The sequence below is a fragment of the Nyctereutes procyonoides genome, unplaced genomic scaffold (assembly GCF_905146905.1).
Source record: "Nyctereutes procyonoides isolate TBG_1078 unplaced genomic scaffold, NYPRO_anot_genome, whole genome shotgun sequence".
Classification (NCBI taxonomy): Eukaryota; Metazoa; Chordata; class Mammalia; order Carnivora; family Canidae; genus Nyctereutes; species Nyctereutes procyonoides.
Window position 1 is genome coordinate 19,152,236 of NW_026575120.1, and position 21,174 is coordinate 19,173,409.

General features: G+C 46.7%; 1 protein-coding gene across 14 annotated transcripts in view; it reads left to right on the forward strand.

Moving 5' to 3' along the window:
- CSGALNACT1 (chondroitin sulfate N-acetylgalactosaminyltransferase 1) overlaps positions 1-21,174 on the forward strand; it is a 328,453-nt gene that overhangs the window by 225,841 nt on the left and 81,438 nt on the right. For 11 of the 14 annotated variants that reach the window (XM_055335058.1, XM_055335060.1, XM_055335062.1 and 8 more), the window contains 2 exons: positions 12,545-12,678; positions 14,498-15,423. In XM_055335058.1, coding sequence (XP_055191033.1) covers positions 14,796-15,423 — 628 coding nt within the window. In that variant the 5' untranslated portion in view covers positions 12,545-12,678; positions 14,498-14,795. Of the gene's footprint in view, positions 1-3,609; positions 3,834-11,936; positions 12,064-12,544; positions 12,679-14,497; positions 15,424-21,174 lie in introns of those variants that run through there. The other 3 variants (XM_055335069.1, XM_055335072.1, XM_055335063.1) reach the window with 2 other exon arrangements.

Consider the following 21,174-nt stretch of genomic DNA (forward strand, 5'->3'; position numbering starts at 1 on the left):
AGCCAGGATCTGGTTTTCTGATTATCACCTCCTAATTTGGTTTTCTCAAGCAGTCTTCCTTTGAAACATCTGCAAGTTCTTCGCACCAGTCAAAATGAAGATGAAAGCAGTCAGGATACCACCCACTGTGAGGATTTTCCTTTGTATTCCACAAAGCAGTTTCACATCTGTTTAACGAAAATTGACATTACTTTTCATCACCTTTGCAATGGGAGGATCGTGCGCCCTGGAGGAAGAGTTTGGCCTTCCCAAATACTTTGGGCAAAGAACGCAAAGTTTCCATACTGAGGGGCATGCTTGCTTTTTGGCTTTGGGTGTGACACTGAAGGCAGTGTGTGTTCTGCACTCTGTCAGTTTCCTTGGTCACTTCTCAGAGCTGGCGTGGCCTGGGCGGGTGTCCCCCATGGAGACGGTCTCCTTGTTTTCTCTTCAGCTTCTTTGGTTCTATTCTTAGACCAAGGCTGTAGAATGTGTAACAGAGGTGGCCTTCATTTTGTTGTGTTTGTGCTTACGCCGGTTGTATGACTAGGCCTGCAAGTGGGAAACCAGCCTCAGCCAGGCACTGGCCCGCAGCAGGGTTCGCCCACGGTAGTTGCAGAAAGTCCTTAAAGATCTTATCTCATTATAGGCTTTTAATGGCAAGAAAGCAAGATTCATTAAAAGCTGAACCCTTCTGTAGACTGTCTATTCCACAGAATAATTGCATTTATATCAATCTTGAGACCCATTAGCTTTGTGCCAGGAAAAAATTCCAACTCTTCTTTCTAGATAGAAGAATCTATATAAAAAATAAATTAATAAACAATGCCAGTGACAGAGCCCATTGCATTTCTTTTCACCTTGCCCTTGGGCATATGAAAAAGGTTTGAACACTAAGGAACACAATCATACCAAAATAATTTTAGCAAAGTATTAGACAATAAAATGGTGAATATTTTGAGTTCTCAATTTTTCCTTTTTTTAAAAAATTTTTCCCTTTTTTAAATTAAGACAGTATGCATCCTTAGTAGTGGACTTGGAGTGGGAGTGGAAAAACCGCAATCAGAGGCAGTAGGTTGCTCAGTTGGTCAAGCATCTGTCTCATGAGTTCAAGCCCCATATTAGGCTCCGTGCCCAGCCTATTTAAAAAGAAAAGAACAACCTTAATTATATCTGCTTTCTATTTTATATCCACAATCATTTAGGGATTCTCTCCAGTGTCCCCATTTCTACACAATAAATATACCTTGAAAAGTTCATCTGAGAGTTCTCTGGTCCTTCAACTGGAGCAGTCTTTCCCTGCTCTGAACTACGGCAGCATTTTGTTTCTATCTTAATGATTGATCACAGTCCCTCATATCTCAGTTATTTTTTTTATACCTGCCCCTCCCAGAGGACCTTTACCCTTGTGAGGACAGTTGACCACGCTCTTTATCCCCTACTGTAGTCGACACGGTCTCTTTCACACAGTAAATATTCTGCGCATACTTGATGAGTGGGTGGATAAAATTCACGTTAACTGGAACATCACTGCAGAATTTCAGAAAAAATATTTTCTGTGTTCATGTCATTATGGAGTGTAAGCTTCTTACGATGAGCCCGGGCTCATCTTGTGCAGTTGCCCACTGCATTGCAGGTGGCTGTAGCCGGGAGTGAAACTCTGTGTGTGTTTTGTTCCTTTGACATTATGTGGTGCCATTGTAGAAATTGTAGCAATTGGTCCAGATTCACATAAGTAATCAAAAGGATAATATTCCAATTTATCTTTCAGGAAGAGGCATTTTCTGCTTGTCTTGGGCAGCTTTGAACTGAGAGCTGTTATGTATCAGAATAATGATGTATAGTCAAAAGAAGGAATCTGGGAACTCTTCTCACAGGAGAGACTTGAAGCCCTATTTTGGGAAGCAGCTTTTTTTGTTGTTTGAAGTTTTCCTTTGAACCCAAGGAATATCTCTAGTACCAGCAAGTGAAATCAGAACACTAGTATAATGACTCATACCATTTGGAGCACCTGGAAAATTGCATTTTGGAAGTATCCTAGGAATTTTTGAGATTTCTCCAAAGCAGTACCTGCCATCCTTTTAATAGTGACTTGGCAGGTGTGACAGCTAGGTTGTGCCCAGGGTCCATATGATCAGGCTTTTGGTCAGAAAAATTTGCTTATGGTTTGTGGTCTCACGTGCACAGCCCTAAAATATTGTCCTAAAGCTCAAACATTGTTGAAGAAGCTCAAGAAAACCAGCCATGTTCCCATCCACTGTGCCTGGAATTGAGCTAAGCCTTTCACTACGATTGCCGTTTGGAACTCCTCCAGCAACTTGCTGAGAACTGTACCGCTTGGTGTAAATGGCAGTTTGGGGAGAACTCTTCAGATTCATCACAAATTTCTTTTTCTTTTTTCTTTTTTTTTAAACTGGGCTTTTGGAGGATGATAGGAATGTGAGAGAGTTACTTTGAAATTTTGGGAGTGTCGTTCCGAGGCAAGAAACATGGAGTCTGGAGGTCCTAGTTCTAACTGCTTTCCAGCAATGCTGTAACTTTGCATGAACATCAGCTACTTCTCCTGGTTCATTTTTGTGGTCAGGGAGACGATGTCAGTGTCAGGCTTGTATCTAGGGGGGTCTGGCCTTATTTTGGCTCACACTGCTTGCATGTGAACTTTGTGCCAGGCACGATGCTGAGCACTAGACGTGCATGATCTCGTTTGCTCTCGGAAGGACCCGAGGCCCTCTCTGTGCTCCTGTATTTGGGAAACAAAGGCTGAGAGAAGCCGAAGAACTGCAAGATTCAGATAGTCCTCACCCTAGAACCTGTCCTCTCAACCACTGAGCTGTACTGATAGGATGGAAAGGGCTAGGAGATAGTGCTTCGGAGAGTCAAAACAAATATAAATGTAAAGTCTTATCAAGGCACAGTACTGGGCAGAGCAGGCGCCTGTCTGTGCAGACAGTTCGGAGAAGGCCTCCCCTCTCCCTGTCATTGCGCAGGCTGAGCCATGTCCGCACATCCAAAACTGAACTTGTCTTTCTGCTCTTCTGTTATATGTGTTGGTTTTTTTCAATGGTGGCCACAGCCTGTGAGTCACACCAGCTAAACCCTAGGCCTCATTCTTGATGGAACTTTCTTTCTCCCCCTCATCTGATTGGTGTCCAAGTCCTGGAGGTGGTACCCAAGAAAAGTTTCTTGAATCCACCCTCCCCCTTGTATTTAGTGGTGCTGCTTCCACGTCCCTTGGTTGGAACACCCTGGTAGTGGGGTGGCTTCTTGCCTGGCCCCTCCAGTGCTGCTCTTTGTCTCTCCAGCCCGTCTCAGCACTGCCCATTTGCTAGAATTCAGTTCTGATCATGTGACTCTTATAACTAAAAACTTAAATAGCTGGCTAACTATCACCTATAGAATGAAGTTTAAATTCCCATCATGATGTGAGTGCTGGTTGTCATTTGTGCAGGCTGTGATTATGAAATACTGTAGGCTGGTGGATTAACTAACAAATGTTGATTCACACCATTCTGAAAGCCAGAAGTGCGAGATCAGGGTGTTAGCATGGTCAGGTTCTAGGGGGGCTCTCTTCCACACAGGGCTCTTTGCTGCTATAAAACCTGTGCCTGCTCCTCTCTTGCCTCCTTACAGCCCAGCCCTGTGCATCATGAATTCCTCAGCCTTTCTGCTCTTCCCCGTTACCATGAACACTTGTCTGTGTGGTGAGCTATAGAGAAGCCCTATAGCACAGTGATGAAGAACACAGACAATCAGAGGCATACCACCGGGAGTAGGAGCCCAGTTCTGCTCTTTCCTTGCTAGATGACTTGAGCAGGTGACTAATCTCTGCCTCAGCATCTTTATCTGCAAAATGGGTATGATATTTTTTATTAAATTAATTTTTATTGGTGTTCAATTTACCAACATACAGAATAACACCCAGTGCTCATCCCGTCAAGTGCCCCCCTCAGTGCCCGTCACCCATTCACCCCCACCCCCCGCCCTCCTCCCCCTCCACCACCCCTAGTTCGTTTCCCAGAGTTAGGAGTCTTCATGTTCTGTCTCCCTTTCTGATATCTCCCACACATTTCTTCTCCCTTCCCTTATATTCCCTTTCACTATTATTCATATTCCCCAAATGAATGAGAACATACACTGTTTGTCCTTCTCCGATTGACTTACTTCACTCAGCATAATACCCTCCAGTTCCATCCACGTAGAAGCAAATGGGTATGATATTAATAGAACCTGCATCATAGGAGATATCAGAGAAGTTGGGGGAAGATGTAGATAGAACGGGGTTGTAGATAGAAAGGCCAAAGTTTACGGAAAGAGCATGGAATATTTTAGAGTGATACAGAAAACATGTTAGTGGATAGTTACATAGTATTAGCCGATAAGAAGCATTAGGATGAAGTACTCTGTGCCGTCTATCTTATGCATAAACAGGACATGTCTGTTGTGGGTAAATTTCGTAATAGGAGCAATGTCCTGAAATATTTTTAGGTAATACCTAAATAATCAGTTAATCTCCCGGCACAGACAGTGTGACGACAAGATAGGCTTGGCACCAGGTATGGGGAGTGGGTGCTGAAGAAGGCATAGGGAATGGCTAGAACAGGTGCTCATAGGCGCCATGGGGAGAAGTCTTAAGAAACTACCTGCAATCAGCACAAGGTTTTATTTTCCTGAAAAAATAATGCATCTTGCATTTATGTAATATCGGACATCCTTCTGTTAATGTTTTCTATATTATTGGTTCTACTTCCAGATGGAGATAGATGGCACAAAGAGAGAAGGCTTTGCTGATCCAGCCTCGTGAAGTTTCTAAAATAATTCTGCACAATCCGTGCTTTCTCCAGTCCCGTTACATAATAACCACTTTCTAAAAGAAAGCCCCTCATTTGTGTGCCACTGTCTTCCTTGTAGGTGGGGAAGTAAGAGAACTGAGGGCTGGTAGGCCATTTATTTCACCTGCAGTTGTCTTCTTACTCCAGATTGCCAGTGGAGTGTGAGATGACAGCTGAGAGTGGCCATGGGCACCCTCTCAGTGCAGGGGAGTCCAGCGGTTGCTTCTCCCAGCGTGTGATGGGCCGGAGCCTGGTGGCACCCGTGCCCTCCTCCCAGTAGGCGGGTAGCAGACCAGACTCCTGCATCGTGTGGTGCCGCCTGGGGCCCAGGGTCAGGGAGCAGGGGACTGGCTGACACCCGGGGGCAGGCAGCACACACGGTCAAGAGAAGACTGCAGATGGCAGACAGGGCATGCTTTGGCCAGTGCCTGGGTCATCACCCCGTACACCTGAGCGGGGAGCCTTACCAAGGCAGAGCCCAAGATGCAGAGGGGAGACGATGCTATGTGTGTGCCCCCAGCTCTTCCCTTCAGGACCCAGGGCCATTTTGCATTTTGAGAGACAGGTAGGTACCTATGGACTGCTTCTCTTCGGAGGCCTGTTCCGTCCCGGTTCCGGGGCTTTCTGTGCTGTGTGTGTTCTCAGCTTCCCACTCATTCTCTGTGGCCCTGCTGGTGGGCATTGCCTCCTCTCACTGCTTCTGTCTCATTCTGCACATCTTATAGCTTGTCTGTGCCTGATGGAAGAAGGTGCCTATGGTGCTGTTCGGGGGCGTGGAGGCATGCTCACTGCATGGGAGAGTCACTAGCCTCCCTGAATCCCAGGTTCCTTGTCTCGGAGGAGGGATTGATGACTTGCCTGGGCTTTAGGTGAGACAGCAGATGATGCATGAGGCCTAGGGAGTCTCTAGGGGTGCTCAGTGGCACCCCTGCCCTCCTAGGCTGTCGGAGCAGACATCAGCTCTCTGGCAGCACTTTTATCTTGCTCTGAGAGCTCTGTGCCTAGAAATGCTTTAAAGCCATTGGGTGATATATGGTAGAGGCATTTGGTAAACATTTTTTAAATATTTTATTTATTTATGTACTTATTTATTTGAGAGAGAAAGCAAGTGAGCGAGGGGAGGAGCAGAAGAGGGAGGGAGGGAGTCTTAAGTAGGCTCCACCCTCAGTGTGGAGCTTCACACAGGGCTCGATACCATGACCCGTGACCTGAGCCCAGTCCAAGGCTTGGGCATTTAACCGACTACACCACCCAGGTGCCCCAGTAAGCCTTATTTCTTGTCCTCCTCTTCCTCCTGTCTGTGTATACGGTGTGTGCATCATGTCATCAGGAAGGAAAGAACCAATTTCCCTCTCTGTGCTGCCCTCACTATAACTAAACGGGGATCCATCTCACCCCAGAACCACATGAGCCTTCATGGCAGAATGTGATGCGAGTCATGCTGCTGACCTCACCTTGGAGCTGGTGGGGACTGCTCAGCAGCCCTGCCTGGCACCTGTGCAGGTCCCTGTGCTTATCATTTAGGTAGAAGGTGCTTGGCTGTGAGCATTGCTCACTTTTAATCTGTGCCCTCCTCGTTAATTTCTCTGGAAGCTGTGCTGGGTGGCCTTGGGAATGTAGTTCCCCCAAGAGGTGCCCTTCTCTGAGTCTCTGCCAATGCCAGAGCTAACTTTGGCCTCCACATGACACATGGTACATGGCCACGGCATGGGCATCTCCTTTCACCATGCTTTAGAGGAAAAAAGTGAGAAATCAGTGTTTGGCAGGAAAGAATCCCATAGTGATGCCAGCCAGCATCTTAACCATCTGAGAGATGTTCTCTTTTTCTCCTTTCAAGGAAGAACATCTCTCAGTTGATTAAAAATTCTACTTGCTAGAGTGCTTTTTAGTTGAGCTGTCTTCAACCTGATATGTGGCTCTAAGTTCCTGGCATCTGCTTAGAAGCACTGGAGTGTTGCAGACATATTCTTTTCCAGCCCCAGCTGTGGGGCCAGGGCAAGGCCCACACTGGGCATAGCCAAACCGGCATTATTTCTAGGGATAGTATGAGTTTATGTAGCTGGTGAGGGATATGGAAATGCAAACCACAGCTAAATGGGGAGACAAAAATTTATATATAGAGAAATGGTGCTTCATGCCACATCTGAGAGGCTGGACAAGCTCATAAATAGGAAGGTTCATTAAGAGTTCAGAAGCAAGAAAAATTGGACATGATGGGTGCAAAATGAGGAACAGGTCTCAGCAAGCAGTCCAGGATTATTAAGGGTGATGAGCAGGATAGCCCAGTGGGTAAGAGCAGAGATTTAGCATCAAACCAAGCTGGATGTGAAAGTGGGCTTGGCCACTTGCCAGCTCTGCACCTTGGGCAAATTACTTCATTGCTGTAAGCCTCAGTTTCCTTATCTTTCATGGGGGATCATAAAAGTTAGCTCATAAGATTGTTAGAAGGATTAAATGAGATAATGTTTATAAAGTGCTTGGTGTGATGTCTGGCCCAAAGTAAATGCTCAGTAAGTGGTTGTAATTACGAGCAATGAGGGGTGTTGGAAGCCTGGTTTCACAGGGTTCTCATCTTTGGGTGCAGGGCGGCTCTGGCAGCCACAGAGAGCCCTGTGGGAGTGAGTGGGAGACAGAGGCAAGGCAGGTCTGTCTGCAGGGTTTTGGCAGCTTACTCCGCCCTGCATCTATGCTGGAGACACCTTCCTGTTGGGGAAAGCTTCTTTCTTGGGCTTATTCTGAATCCCTTGAGTAATGCCTTCTTGTGCCAGGACCTTCTCTCCTCTCACCCTGTGGCTCCACAGCTGCCACCTGTGCCAGCAGACCCCTAGGACCCTTCTTGAAAAAAGGCTGGAGGTGGCAAGGTGGGGTGAGGATGGGGGCAGAAGAGTAAATCTGTGCATATTCAGGGAGCCTGTCTCTATCAACGCTTCTCTTTGAAGTTTTGCCAGCAAATTAAAAACAAAATCAAAATGAGAGAATAGCAAAAAGAGTTCAGACCTGTTTGCTGACATTTTGGCATGTGCAGGTGTTCCTTCATTTTCTGACTAGCAGACCCCAATTGCTTTTACCACATTTCTTTTTTCCCGTGTCAAAGTAGGGAAAAAGGAATCAGAATGATTCTTTCAGGAGACCAGTGTGGAGTTGAGGAGATGGCAGGGTACTCTCAATGAAGACATTCTCCACTGATGGGTAATCAGCCCCACTCCTTTGGGACACTCTGTGCTGATCCCTGGGAAACATGCTGTCAGAACCCGTCTCTAGGGAGGACCTCACCGAACAGACCCTCAAGGACCATTGTCAAGGCTGAGTCGAAGTCCTTTAGGAAGAGAGGGGCTGTGCTCCTGGTAGTGGCCTGGGCACGTGGCCTGGCAACAGGTGTCAGTGGGGTCCAGACACAGAAAAGTCACTCTGAGGAGGGCCCAGCGAGGCAGGCACCATGGGCTATGAAATTCAATGTTGACTGGGGGTCATGAAAACAAGTGCAGTCAGGAGGTAAGTAACCCCCCGAAGCAAGGTCTCTAGGGGTGTCAGGAAGGTTCAGCAGGGTGAGAAAACAAAAATATGTTATATTTCATTATTTTAAGAGTACCTTTTTGTGAACACATAACAATACTGCCAAACTCATATGTGACTTACAAACAAGTAAATCGACATACTTCTATATGTTATATGTCAAAAGTTGCTTATCACCTGGAATGTGTTGTCATGTCTGATGGGTTTGGAGATGGCTGATCATGAGTGCCAAAGTCAGAGGAAGTAAGCAGCAAGACTGCTGGCATGACGGAAGTCGCAGCCTGCGTGGACCCCTCTCTGTGGGGACAGAGCCTAAGGCCCAGTCCAGGAGGCTGATATCAGGGCTGGACAAGGTCAGGGAAGGATGCCTCAGACTCATCATGGCCAGCTCGGCTGGCACTCTGGGTGTCTAGTTGTTGACTTCCCTTGGAAGCCCCATCCCCATCTGAGAATCTCAGATTCGGCTGCAGTGCCTCTTCATTCATTGTCAGGCAGCAATACTGATCTGCTTCCCTCCTGGCTTCCACTATTCATTTGCTCTCAAGAACATACCTGGGGATAAAGCATTTGGCACTAGAATAGATGCTGACTAAATACTCGCAGGAAAAAGAAACCTGAGTTCCAGAAAGCTGTGTGACACCTGGGAAGCCCAGCTCTAATGCTTCCAAGTGGATGTGGTTTAGAGAGATTATGCGCTCTTAGGCTAATTTTCAGGCCATTTTAACTTCATTGCAAGTACCTCAGCCCTAAACTAGTTGTGCATAACAGGCAGATGATTGGACTCAACAAAGCAGTTGCAGGACTTGGTTGTGTATACTCATTTCCTTTAAAAGAAGGCAGATGGAAAAAACTTAGGAAAGTCTGTAAATAGCATGTACTGGGAGCAGGCACTACGAGCTCTATGGTTTTTCAGCTCTTATAATGGCTTTTATCTATTCTCTATTGAATTTTACAGAATGGTGCTCCACTTATGCTGTATGTTATTGGTCATTCATATCAAATTCTCAGTACAAAATGGGAGGCAAGCACACAGCAGAATAAACCCAGAGGGAGGGGCAGCTGGGTGGCTTAGTCCCTTGTGTCTGCCTTCAGCTCAGGTCATGATCCCAGGGTCCCGGGATTGAGCCCCACATAGTGCTTCCTGCTTGATGGGAGTTTGCTTCTCCTTCTCCACTGCTAATGTCTCTCTCTCTTTCTCTCACGCTCTCTCTCTCTCTCAAATAAATGAATAAAATCTTAAAAAAAAAAAACCAACAACAACCCTGAGGGAGACCACGTTATGTGTCACATTGGAAGCTGGTTACCATACCCCGCATAGATGAGTTAGTCCAAGATTGAAAGAATTATAAATGAAGCCAGCCATGTGTTTGAGTAAAGTTTATGGTGTTACATACATTTATATTACATATACATTCTCGAGAGCATTTGGAAGCTCCTTGAACAAGAGTCCTTGCATGATGCCTTTTCCACACACGTCCAATGATGATATATTTATTCAAGAGATATAACCTCAGTTTATGTTTTATTAGTACAGCTAATCCTTTGACTGAGGTTAACTTGTGCTATTGCCATCAAAGAGCTGATTGTATGAGCCAGAGTGGAATAGACTCGTACAGCAGCCTTGGGGCTTTGGTCTACCACTTCCTGGCCCAGTAGACACTGCTTGTTTCTTTCCCCCATCAACCCTCTTGGCTGTCCCTGCACACAGGGTGGAGGTGTCTTATAAAATTTATTGCCACTCTTTGAATGGTTTCCTTTATCACTCACAATGCCTGTCATTGTAGCGTGCAGTACTGCCTGACCTGGTCTCCCCGTGAAGCCACTGTCCTTTCTGCTTGCTACTGACCCTGACGAAATGCCATCAGTGGGGCTTGTCCAGGAATCCTTGGTGATTTGAGCATCTTGTGGCCATTAATAGACACATCTTGGCAGGCTCTCTGTCATAGTAAACAGCTCCCATGACCAAAATGTTCAACAGGATCTGTTGAGTCAAGTGCATACACCCATCCTTCTACTTCTTAGAATAGGTACTTTGGTCTAGTCCTAGAATTTCTGACTTCCACTGTCCCCATTTGGGGTGAACTTTGGACTCTGAACCACACTTAGGCTCATCTGGGTTTTACCCTCTACGATCTTCCACTCTAAGGTGAAATAATGGGAGTCTGAGAAACCCATCCATCGCTGGACCCCTTGGCATAGGCCCACTGTGTGCTCAGCCTCTCTGCCTTAAATGTTCAGAAAGTGCTGTAGATTCCTTAAACAACCCCCTATCTAGATACCCCAGAGAAAAAGTTCTCAGGGTTATCCTGGCCCATGGATGACGGAGCACCAATCTGCACTGAGAATGCTTTTCCATTCTGAGGGTTTGGAGAATAAGCTTGCTTTTGGTGGGCTTAGACCTGCGTGGATACCAGAAAGCATTGTTCTTCAACATTATTTTGCCTTTAATGTAGACTCTGAAGAAGTCTTTACTGTGTGGTTTGTTGCCCAGAAATTGCAAGAATGGCAGCAGAACCATTGCACTTGGATATTCCCTTCATTCTAATCAATAAATCCAGTGTTTAAGACACGATGTGTCACAGAACCATCCTTGGGGGAATTGGCCAGGGACAGAAAGTATTGAGGAGAACAGTTAGTAAGGATGGACATTTAAAACTTTCTGTTGCAAGAGGGGCATCTGGCTGGTTCAGTTTGTAGAGCACATGATTCTTGATGTTAGGGATATGAGTTCAAGCACCATGTTGGGTGTAGAGATTACTTACAAAAATAAAATCTTGAAAAAAGATGAAGTAAAAATTAAGTGGCAAGAAATCTGATGAGCACAAGGATTTTCTATAATTAAAAAATAGGAATATGCATCTCTCTTCTCCCAAAGGTTCTAAAATTGGTTATTGACAGGGCTCCAGCTTGTTCTCCACTCCTTCCCTGTTCTCAGCCACCCCCAAAGACTGAATTAGTCTAAAAACTGGGTGCCTTTTCTGAGTTCTTAAAATGCTAGCACTATGTGGCTGTGATCCCATAAAGCTGTATTTTCACTGTCACCTCTAACTTGTAGTAGTCCTTGGTAATTACATGATGCTTTCTGTCTGTACGCCTGTAAACACATGATAAATGTTAACTCTTTATTCTCACCACACTGCTGTAGATATAGGAAGAGATTGCCCTGGGTTAAGTCTGGTTTACCTACAGGGTTAACTCCACATGTGGTCTGGTTGCATCTCATTGAGGGGTTCTGTCTTGTATGTGGCAGAGCTGGTCAAGTAACGTGTCTTCTTAAGGACATCCTGTGCTGCCACGTGGAAACCCTAAAGTCTCCATAGAAGCAAGAAGCCGAAGGACAGCCACCTGACTTTAGGAAGAGGATACCCCCAGCCTCTACAGTTCTGCCAGCTGTTCCTGTTTTGGTTGCAGATTAGATTGCTAGACTACTCTGAAAACATTTTGTCAGTTAAAGAATGTAAAACTTTGTTTCCAATGCATTATTATTTGTTCCTGACATTTAAAAGCGGAAATCTATCACTGCTTCTTTGGCAGTGATTTTTATGGCTTTTTGTTATTTCTTGTAGAGTCATTTCTTCCTAAGATCTGTTTTTTTTCTCCTTTTACATCCTGAAGAATGGAACACCAAATAACTTTTAAATTTATACTAGTGAATTGAAAAGCTGGACTAGTGTTCTCACTTCGGCAGCACGTATACTGAAAAGCTGGACTAGACTTTAAAGAGACTTACCCACGGAACAAAGTAATTACTGTACAGTTTTAAATTTCTTTAGCCATCCATAGCTTTAACATATTGCTTTGTTAAGCAACATGATTTCAATTTATTATGCAAATGTAATAATTATTCCATTAAAAAATCTGTTAGAAAGATCGTATGCTTTGTTTCTGTGGCACAATAAGTAATGCTGAATGTTCCATTTTTGTTTTTTGATTTGCTTATTTTGTCTTTAATGACAACCCATTTAAAGTAAAAGTCTTTAAAATGCTAGAATAATGTGATAACACGTTTTCACTGGTAATTTAATACTTGGATATAATGAGTTCATCTGAGAGATTTCATTAAAAACAGCAAGGTGCCTGAATACCAAAGCTGAGATGTTTTTAATCACAGAATTATAGTAATTATACAAATCCCAAGATTTTCATCAGACAGAACAGGCTTCCAGGGCTAAACATGCACTTTAAACTTAGCACTAATAACTGTATATTGTTCTAAATTATAGCAGAGAGACTCCTTGAGCCAAGGGGAATATTGGAATTGGATTTTTAAGGAAAATTGAGAAATAAACTATTTGGTAAGAGGCCCATCACCAGGGTAATGGAAGAGGAGCCCTCTCTGGTGCATAAGACATAGCAGGTGCGTATCGGATAAAGTCAGTGAGTCTCTTATTGTTTACTCTCTTTTCAGCATTAGAGAGAATGCTAGAATGAACACCTCTCTCTTCTCCCAGAGTCCTGAAGTTGCCAATCGCCAAGAGTCTTTCTTCCAGTCAATAAACAGGACAGACTTTCTGTAAATGACATGATTATTGATCCCAAATCTGGGGTTTTCTGGTTTGGATGGAGACTCTGTATAGAATTATTTGGTTATTGTGGGAATTACTTAAAATGTCAAATTTCTATAAAATGGCCAGGACATAATACCCTCAGGGAGCTTGCTTTTAAGAGAAGTTATATAAAAAGATGCACCTAGGAAGATTTTATTTAAAAAATCTCCCTAAGAAAGACGTTTTATTTGATCTGTTTTCCAGCTCAGAAGGATCAAGGGAGACAAGGACAGGGAATCATGGAAGAAGAGAGAACATTGAAGAAGCATGGTCTGAGGTGTCCCTCAGGGGCGGAGGAGGGATGCAGGGTTCCTGGGGCGACAGCAGAGGGCAAGTGAGGTTGGCTTCTCACTTGTTACCAGGGGTCTAGAGTTGAGGTGCAGAGCATGTATTTGAATGAAAGGCTCTGGGGGATCCCTGGGTGGCGCAGCGGTTTAGCACCTGCCTTTGGCCCAGGGCACGATACTGGAGACCCGGGATCAAATCCTACGTCGGGCTCCTGGTGCATGGAGCCTGCTTCTCCGTCTGCTGGTGCATGGAGCCTGCTTCTCCCTCTGCCTATGTCTCTGCCTCTCTCTCTCTCTCTCTGTGTGACTATCATAAATAAAAAAAAATAAAATCAAATAAAATGAATGAAAGGCTCTGTGATCTGCCTGGGGATTCCTGATTATCAGTCAGGACACAGAATTCCTTCTGGAGGCTGGAGCAGAGACATGCCTGGGATTTGAGTCCTGACAAGTATTTCTGGTCTCTGTTCTCCCAACCCCATCCCTTTCTATGGTAAACTTATTATCATCCCCAGTATGCAAGCAGAATTGGAGAGTGAGCTGGAACAACTGTCCCTGGACTCCATCTTAATATGTGATCATCCACATTTATTTGCATATTTGAAGCATCAGGTGCTTCCCCATGTCTTCATCAGAAAGCTCAAAGACCATATTGAGTCTGCTTTCAGTCCTGGCCTGAGTGAGTGCACACAGGTAGCACGTGTAGGTCTCACCTTCTCCGTCCATCAGTGCTGGGCAGGCCTGGGCTGGAGAAATACCTGCTTATGATTTCACTTCATTGAAGTTTTGCTTTTTCCCTCTTAACCATCAAAATAACATGTGCCATTGTGGAAAATGTATAAAATAGAGAAAAATGTAGAGAAGTAGGAGAATCACTGTTAACATGTCCACCCAGAGGGAATTCACATTTTGCTATATTTCCTTCTAATCTTTTTTTTAAAGATTTTATTTATTCATGAGAGACAGAGAGAGAGAGAGAGAGAGAGAGAGAGAGAGAGAGAGACAGGCAGAGGGAGAAGCAGGCTCCATAGAGGGAGCCCCATGCGGGACTCCATCTGGGACTCCAGGATCACGCCCTGGGTCGAAGGCAGACGCTCAACCACTGTACTACCTAGGTGTCCCACCTTATAATTTTTTAACTGCATCCTCTCTTTTTTATGTGCACTGCTTGGCACTTGCATATTTGTGTTCTGATTTAGAAACATTTAACAGTAGTCAATCCCCTGTCTAATCATTTTCTGTAAGCCTCATGGGACAGCTATTGAATATTGATCACCACGGTGAACATACAGATGCTGTTACTCTCTTGATTAAGTGTTCCTGCCATTTGGTCTCCCCCCAGGTCCCTTGTTGTGGTCAGCTGCGCATCTGGAAGGTGATGATGGGAATGAATGGGAAAGCTTGGAGTTTTCACTGCACTTGCTGCTGCCTGGAAGATCATCCTTTAGAAGTAGGCAAACTGCTCCACGTGGTGGTAGACTTCCAGGGACCAGACACACTGTAGAAAGAAATGAATGAAAGTGGCTTTGGGGGCCCTGAACACATGCTGCCTGTGGTCTAGTCCAGGGAAGCCCTCCCGAGGGGCCCTGGCATTCTGGAATGTCACCAGGTCTGGACGCATGGCTGATTCCTGAGTGACGATGGTTCGCCGGGGGCTGCTTGCGTGGATCTCGCGGGTGGCAGTTTTGCTCGTGCTGCTCTGCTGTGCTGTGTCTGTCCTCTACATGTTGGCCTGCACCCCGCGAGGGGACGAGGAGCAGTGGGGGCTGCCCAGGGCCAATGGCCCCACGGGGAAGGAGGGCTATCAGGCCGCACTGCAGGAGTGGGAGGAGCAGCATCGTGACTACATCAGCAGCCTCAAGCGGCAGATTGCACAGCTCAAGGAGGAGCTGCAGGAGCGCAGCGAGCGGCTCCGGAGTGCCCAGCATCGCCCCAGCGACGCTGCCGGCCTGGGCTCCGAACCGGGGCCCCCAGAGAAGCCCCCAGCGGACCTGCTGGCCTTCCTGCGCTCCCAGGTGGACAAGGCCGAGGTGCACACAGGCGTCAAGCTGGCCACGGAGTATGCCGCAGTGCCCTTTGACAGTTTCACGCTGCAGAAGGTGTACCAGCTGGAGACGGGCCTGACACGCCACCCCGAGGAGAAACCTGTGAGGAAGGACAAGCGGGATGAGTTGGTGGAAGCCGTCGAGTCCGCCTTGGAGGCCCTGAACAGCCCCGTGGAGGGCAGCCCCAATCAGCGCCCTTTCTCGGCCACAGATTTCATAGAAGGTTGGCAAGTTCGTGAGTTGGGTGGAAGGTGGAGGAAAAGGCGACTGGGGCCGGGTCCCCAGGCAGGTCGCAGCTGCGACAGGCTGGCAGCTGGCTGTGGGAGTGGCGGGTGGGAAGCGTTAGGTGAGTGACAGCGAAGGTACATCGCCTGGGTTTTTATTTCTTGGACATATCTGATCGACTTCCTTTCTCATGAAAAGCACATGGAGTGAGTGGACAGGCTCGTTGTTCCCTCGTAGAAGAAGGGAGACGTTTCTGCTTTCATTAAAAAAATAAAATAAAGCAAGATATAAACAAAACACATTGAAACTCAAATAGAGGATGAGGGGCACTTTTAATTTTTCTCTTCCCTTGGGCCCTTCTCCTGGAGGGGCCTTGTTACCAGCCCATAAGCAGGACAGTAACTGCAAACTCGTAGTCTGTAGCGCTTGACGTTTGCCAGATGCTGTTTTATACAAACTAATTCCCTTTTTCTGCCTAATGACCCTATTAGGAGGATGAGGAAATTGAGGTTCAGATTAATTGAATAAATTACCTAAGATTGCTCAGTTAGCAAGTGATAGAGCCAGGGTTTGAACCTGGGCAATCTGGTTCCAGAGTCCGCACCCATAACCGCTAGGTTATATTGTAAAAGACTCTTACAGCACTTGAAAACTAATGAGATGATGGGCACAGAAGAACAGCCTACTGTTAGTTTTTGTTTGTGTCTAATTTTGGAAGAAAGTAGCCTTAAGTTTAGTTTCTTGGAAAATTCATTAGTGACTTCTTATTGGCGTTTCCCTTGTTACGGGGACAAAATCTACTAATAATTTGGGAGAAGAAATAACTTTCGAGGGCATCCAGCTCTTCCCCTTGTTTCTGGAGAGAATCAACTTTAACTTCCCAGACGTGTAGCTGTGTCCATGTCACCCCACTCCCAACTTTGGTTATATCGCCACCCTTTCATCAGGCAAGACTCCCTTTAGTTCATATCAGTCATATCACTGCCATTTACGCCTGTTCTCTTTGGACACGTCCCCATCTTATGATTTTTTTCACTTTTTATATGAACCGTAAATACGTGCAACTTTGATATAGAATTATTTTTACTATACGTAGAGCCAGGTAAAGAAATCTTTTACAAGATCAAGCTATTGGTTGTTGGGATTTTTGTTGCTGTTGTTCATCATTTATATGAGGTATTAAAAATGCCTAGCACATTTGGCAGCTAGCAAGTATAAGCACATGGTTAGCACTGGGTAAGAGTTCAAAATATCATGATGTTGCAGCATCACATTTTATAGTGCCTTGGAGTTTATGAAACATTTCCACACACAGTATCTTACTAGCTGACACCCAGGGAGAGCCATTTAAAAAAAAAAAAAAGAACAATTGTTATTCGTTAAAAAACAATCCTGGTTGCCACTTGCCCAGGAACTGCCCACTCACAAAGCAATTTCAAAAGAACTTGATTACAAATCAATGTCTGCAATTTGGGATGTTTGCCCTTGTGATTTTTCATCTGCATTCATATTTGAAACCTCTGCTTTTTGTGTGCAATATCTTCATATGCAAGGCCCATTGTTCTTAGCAGCGATGCAGGCATCTCGTCCCAGAATTTCTTTGCTCAGAGATACAACTGCTTTCTGTCAGAGACGCTGTGATCCTAGATACTGAGTGTTGCTTTCATGTGTGGCACACAGCCTCTGTTTTAAGGCAGATCAACCCACACGTATCTTCCAGATTTGGTGAAAGTCTGGTCAGCTGCTTTCCTATGATGACAACTGATGTGCTGAAGCTGGAACAAGTATGGGAATTCTTGGTGTTTAAAGGAACGATTATAAAAGCGCATGGAATGCTTCAGGGTGATAATGGTTTTGCAAAGCTTCAAGCTGACTGTGAGGCAGGTGGCATGATGACATGAGCATGGGGAGCTGTGTGGCTTTGACCAAGACCCTTAAGCCCCATTGACACTTGGTTTCCTCCTCTTTCCTTAGAGACTGGACTTAACATCCTCCAAGGCACTACCCACCCCAGCCTTCTGCAAAATGCAGAGCACTGCTTCAACTTTTTTTCTTAACTTTGCCAGGCAACCATCCCTGAAGGGTCCTCTGCCACCCACTGTGCTGGGTGACCAGGACATGCCACCAACCCTTTGGGATTCTCCTGTACAAAAGGAGGAATTCGGGCAGATTATCAGGTGTGGACTGATCGTGGCCACTTCCTAGGTGCCATGGAGCTTGCAGAGGGAGAGCACCAACCACATTAATGACTATCTGTTATCTGTATTAATGTAATTATTTTCTAGCTCTGAAACAGAGGGAACAGCATGTGCCTCCCTCTTCCCTTTCCTAGATGTGATGTTGGCATTGACTTTTGTGTTGGTTTCTTACATAAGAACATGACATTTTTTTTTTACAAGTATCTGGTAAAAGAAATTAAAGTAGAAAAGTGTGATCCAATTCTGTGCCTTAGGATGCCTACATATTTATCTCCTCAAGTGAACAGAAAATCTTCATGTTTGTGGTTCAGCTACTCCTTCAGTCTGGGATGTACAGACTCCTTTCTAAATCTGAGCGGCATAACTTCTGGCTTTGACTTCATACTTTCAGTCGAACTCTTGGACAAAAATCTGACGTGGTTCTGTAAAACAATTCAGCCTTCCAAGTTATTCTTTTACAATCCAAGTGGCTGAGAACATGAGTCTGTATGAGACGTTTGTTTTGTCTGTCCCCATGGGATTGCGCTCTGTTACCCCCACCAGCTTTTGTGGATTAGTGGTGACTCAAGTGGCTGAGACACTGACAGAGTTTGGGGGTGAGGTGGAGCCAAGCGAGTGATCCACAAGATAATGAAGGTTTTGAGAGCACCATGGATTTAAAGCGAGGGGCACAGAAGTCACTATAAAACCTTAGTAGCTCCTGTACAGTAAATCCCGACCTCCTGTGCTCCACAACCTGCAACTTGTGCTTCCTGGGAAAGAAAGCTAAGGCAAGGAGTGAAGCTAGAGTGTTTGACTTCCGTTGTTTGTGTCTCACTGTAACCTCTAAGGGATACCCTGTGACCACTTGGGTGAATCAAGTCCATTTCCAGGTCCTGGGCACTTAGAGAGCAGGTGCTCAGTGAGGAGAGGAAGTGGGCTCTTTGCTCCGTGTGCATTTCAGCTGTAGGCCTCTCTGTCAGCGACTTTGGGACTTGGGGTAGGAGAGGGAAGGCAGGCATGCAGATGCATTTCTGGCCGTCTTGGGAGAGCGCCTGAGGATCTTGGTGCAGAAATAGGGGAGAACTGGGGTGGGGATGGGCGGGAGAGTCTGCACAGTGGGGAGGGTCTGACCTGTTTGGAATGTGGGGAGATGTGCTGGCAAGCGGGATGGCAGAAAGACTTCAGGTCCTGGGGTGGGCCTCAGTTCTCAGCCAGCATCTCCAGCATATCCAGGGAGTGAGGCCGTTAGAAGTCAGGCCAGCCCTTCTGACTGGCTCTCACCTCACCACGCCCCGCCTGGGGCTCACTTCTGAGTTCTGAGTAGGCCTGGTGGGAGAGGAAGTGGCCCATCCTTGGGTTCTGCTGGAAACAGGAGTCCATCCCCTGTCAGGGCAGGTGCCAGAGCCCCAAGCTACAGTAAATGCTCTGCTGTTGTAGAATAGTTAGAAATTCTTAATAATTTCAACACAAGGGGTCTTTGGTTCTCATTTTGTCAGAGCCCTGCACATTGGGTAGCAAGTCCCACCTCCAAGGCTGAGAAGATAGGAGGGAGGCGTAAAGGGGAGACAGAATTAGGGGCAAGCTGTGCAGCAGGCCTTTGCTAGGGGTCAGCTCCATGGACCCTCACTGTGCAGAGACACATGGAACTGTGTTTTCTGTCACAGAACTGCAGGAACTGCAAGTATGACTCTGTGCAGTCTTGTCATTGTGCTCATGCCAGGCAGCTTTGTTCCCAGGGGAGTTTTCAGAAGTTGGGGTTGTCACTGCTCTCCTGCCTTGTGTTTCCTGTTAAGAGGCAACGAGAGCACTTGTGAAAATGGGGAGATGTCCAGGATGGACAAATGTGGCTTTAGGGGGACCAGGGAACAAAGGCTTAGCAGAGAGAGGGCCTGAGCTGGGGCCTCATGTGAAGGAAGGATGTGAGCCTAGGCGGGGTGGGGGGGTTGGGAGGAACACAGGCCAGGAGCACCTTCCTGGGATGTGTGGCCAGGGCTGCTGCTGACACTTCACCCGCTCAGCCCCTTTAGGAAGGAGGCGGGGTGGGGTCTGCAGAAAGGATTGTAGCTTTTTAGCCAGACCCCTGGTTTATCCCATGGGGGCATGGTGGGGCCTCACAGCAGGGGAACCTACATTCATGCATAGGATGCCTACTGTTGGGGCGGAATGTCCTCAGCGTTTGGGGTCCGGAGAAGGAGGGTAACGGTGGGTCTCAGGCTTGAGGGACCTGGTTATGTACACGGGGAGGCCCAGCACTGAGGGGTCGAAGGTCAGTAGGGGGTACTCTTCGGGATTGGTGCTGAGCACAGGCTAGACGTTCAGGGGAGATGCCAGCGGAGGCTGGATGGGAACCCATCCCTAAAGCCGACAAGGGATTCCCTGAAAGGGAAGAGGAGACCAGGGGAGGAGTACCAGAAAGCAAGCAGGCTCCAGAATAGGATTGGTGTCTAGGGTTAGTATGGAGACCAGCGTGGTCACCAGGGGTGGGGTTCACGAGAGCCCTGAGCTGTGGGCATAGGGGTTTAGCACAACTGGGATCATCTGGATCTGGAGGATCCTTCCCAGGAGGCAGTGAGGCCAGCTTTTGGGCCCCAAGTAGCCCTCCTTGTCCTGCTTGCAGTGGTCCTCAAGTGCTTAGGCAGTTCAGCATCTTGGAGGTCCTTGTGGTCAGGGGTGGGGTCTATCCCACTGCTCTTATGTCTGTGCACTGGATACTACTTCCAACGGTTCCCACACACCAGTTTACTTAATCCCCTCTTCCACCAGACAGGTAGACCTGCTCATGATCTCTGTCCCACATCAAGGTCCCTCCTTTGGTGAGTGTTGGGGCCAAGAATCCAGACGTCTCAACCTTGGTACCTCAGCACACCGTGTCTCCCCTCTGGTGGCCTCTGACCCAATGCACACGCTCCTCTGGCCCTGGGATGAGATGGGGAATCTTTTAAAGACGCATCCAAGGTGCTCAGACAACCTTGGGGGCCCTCCACCTAGTGAGTAGTACAAGACTGGGGAGAAGTTCTAATAGGAAGAGAAGGGGAAACATGAGTTCCCGGGGCGACCAGCAAACACACGACCAAGCGTGCACCCAGCTGAGGGCAGACTGACAGCGTCTAGGAGCCATTAGCGCAAACAGAGGTATTTAAACTGCCCATATGTGCGAGTCTTCTCAGAACCATTACAGCTTTGTGGGAGGGGGTTGAAAAGAGGAGTGAATACTGACTCCAGAACAGCTCCTTGAAAGCTGCTGAGGAGCCATTTGGCGCGTGTATCTGTTGTGTGAAAGACAGGGATTACTTTTCCTTTGAAAATGTATTTATTTGAGAGAGAGAGTGCATGGAGGGTGAGAGAACCCCAGCAGGCTCCCAGGCCCCCAACATCCTGACCTGGGCTGACGTCAGAGTCGGACACCCTCACTGACCCAGGCACCCAGGCACCAATTACTTTTTGATCCTAGTCTCCCAGACACACTTACCTTCCTTGGGTGCTCCTGACAGATGCCACGGCCATCCCCCCTGCTGTTCTCCACTGCCCTTCCTGCCACTCCCTCCAGCCCCATCCCCATTTCTCGGGCC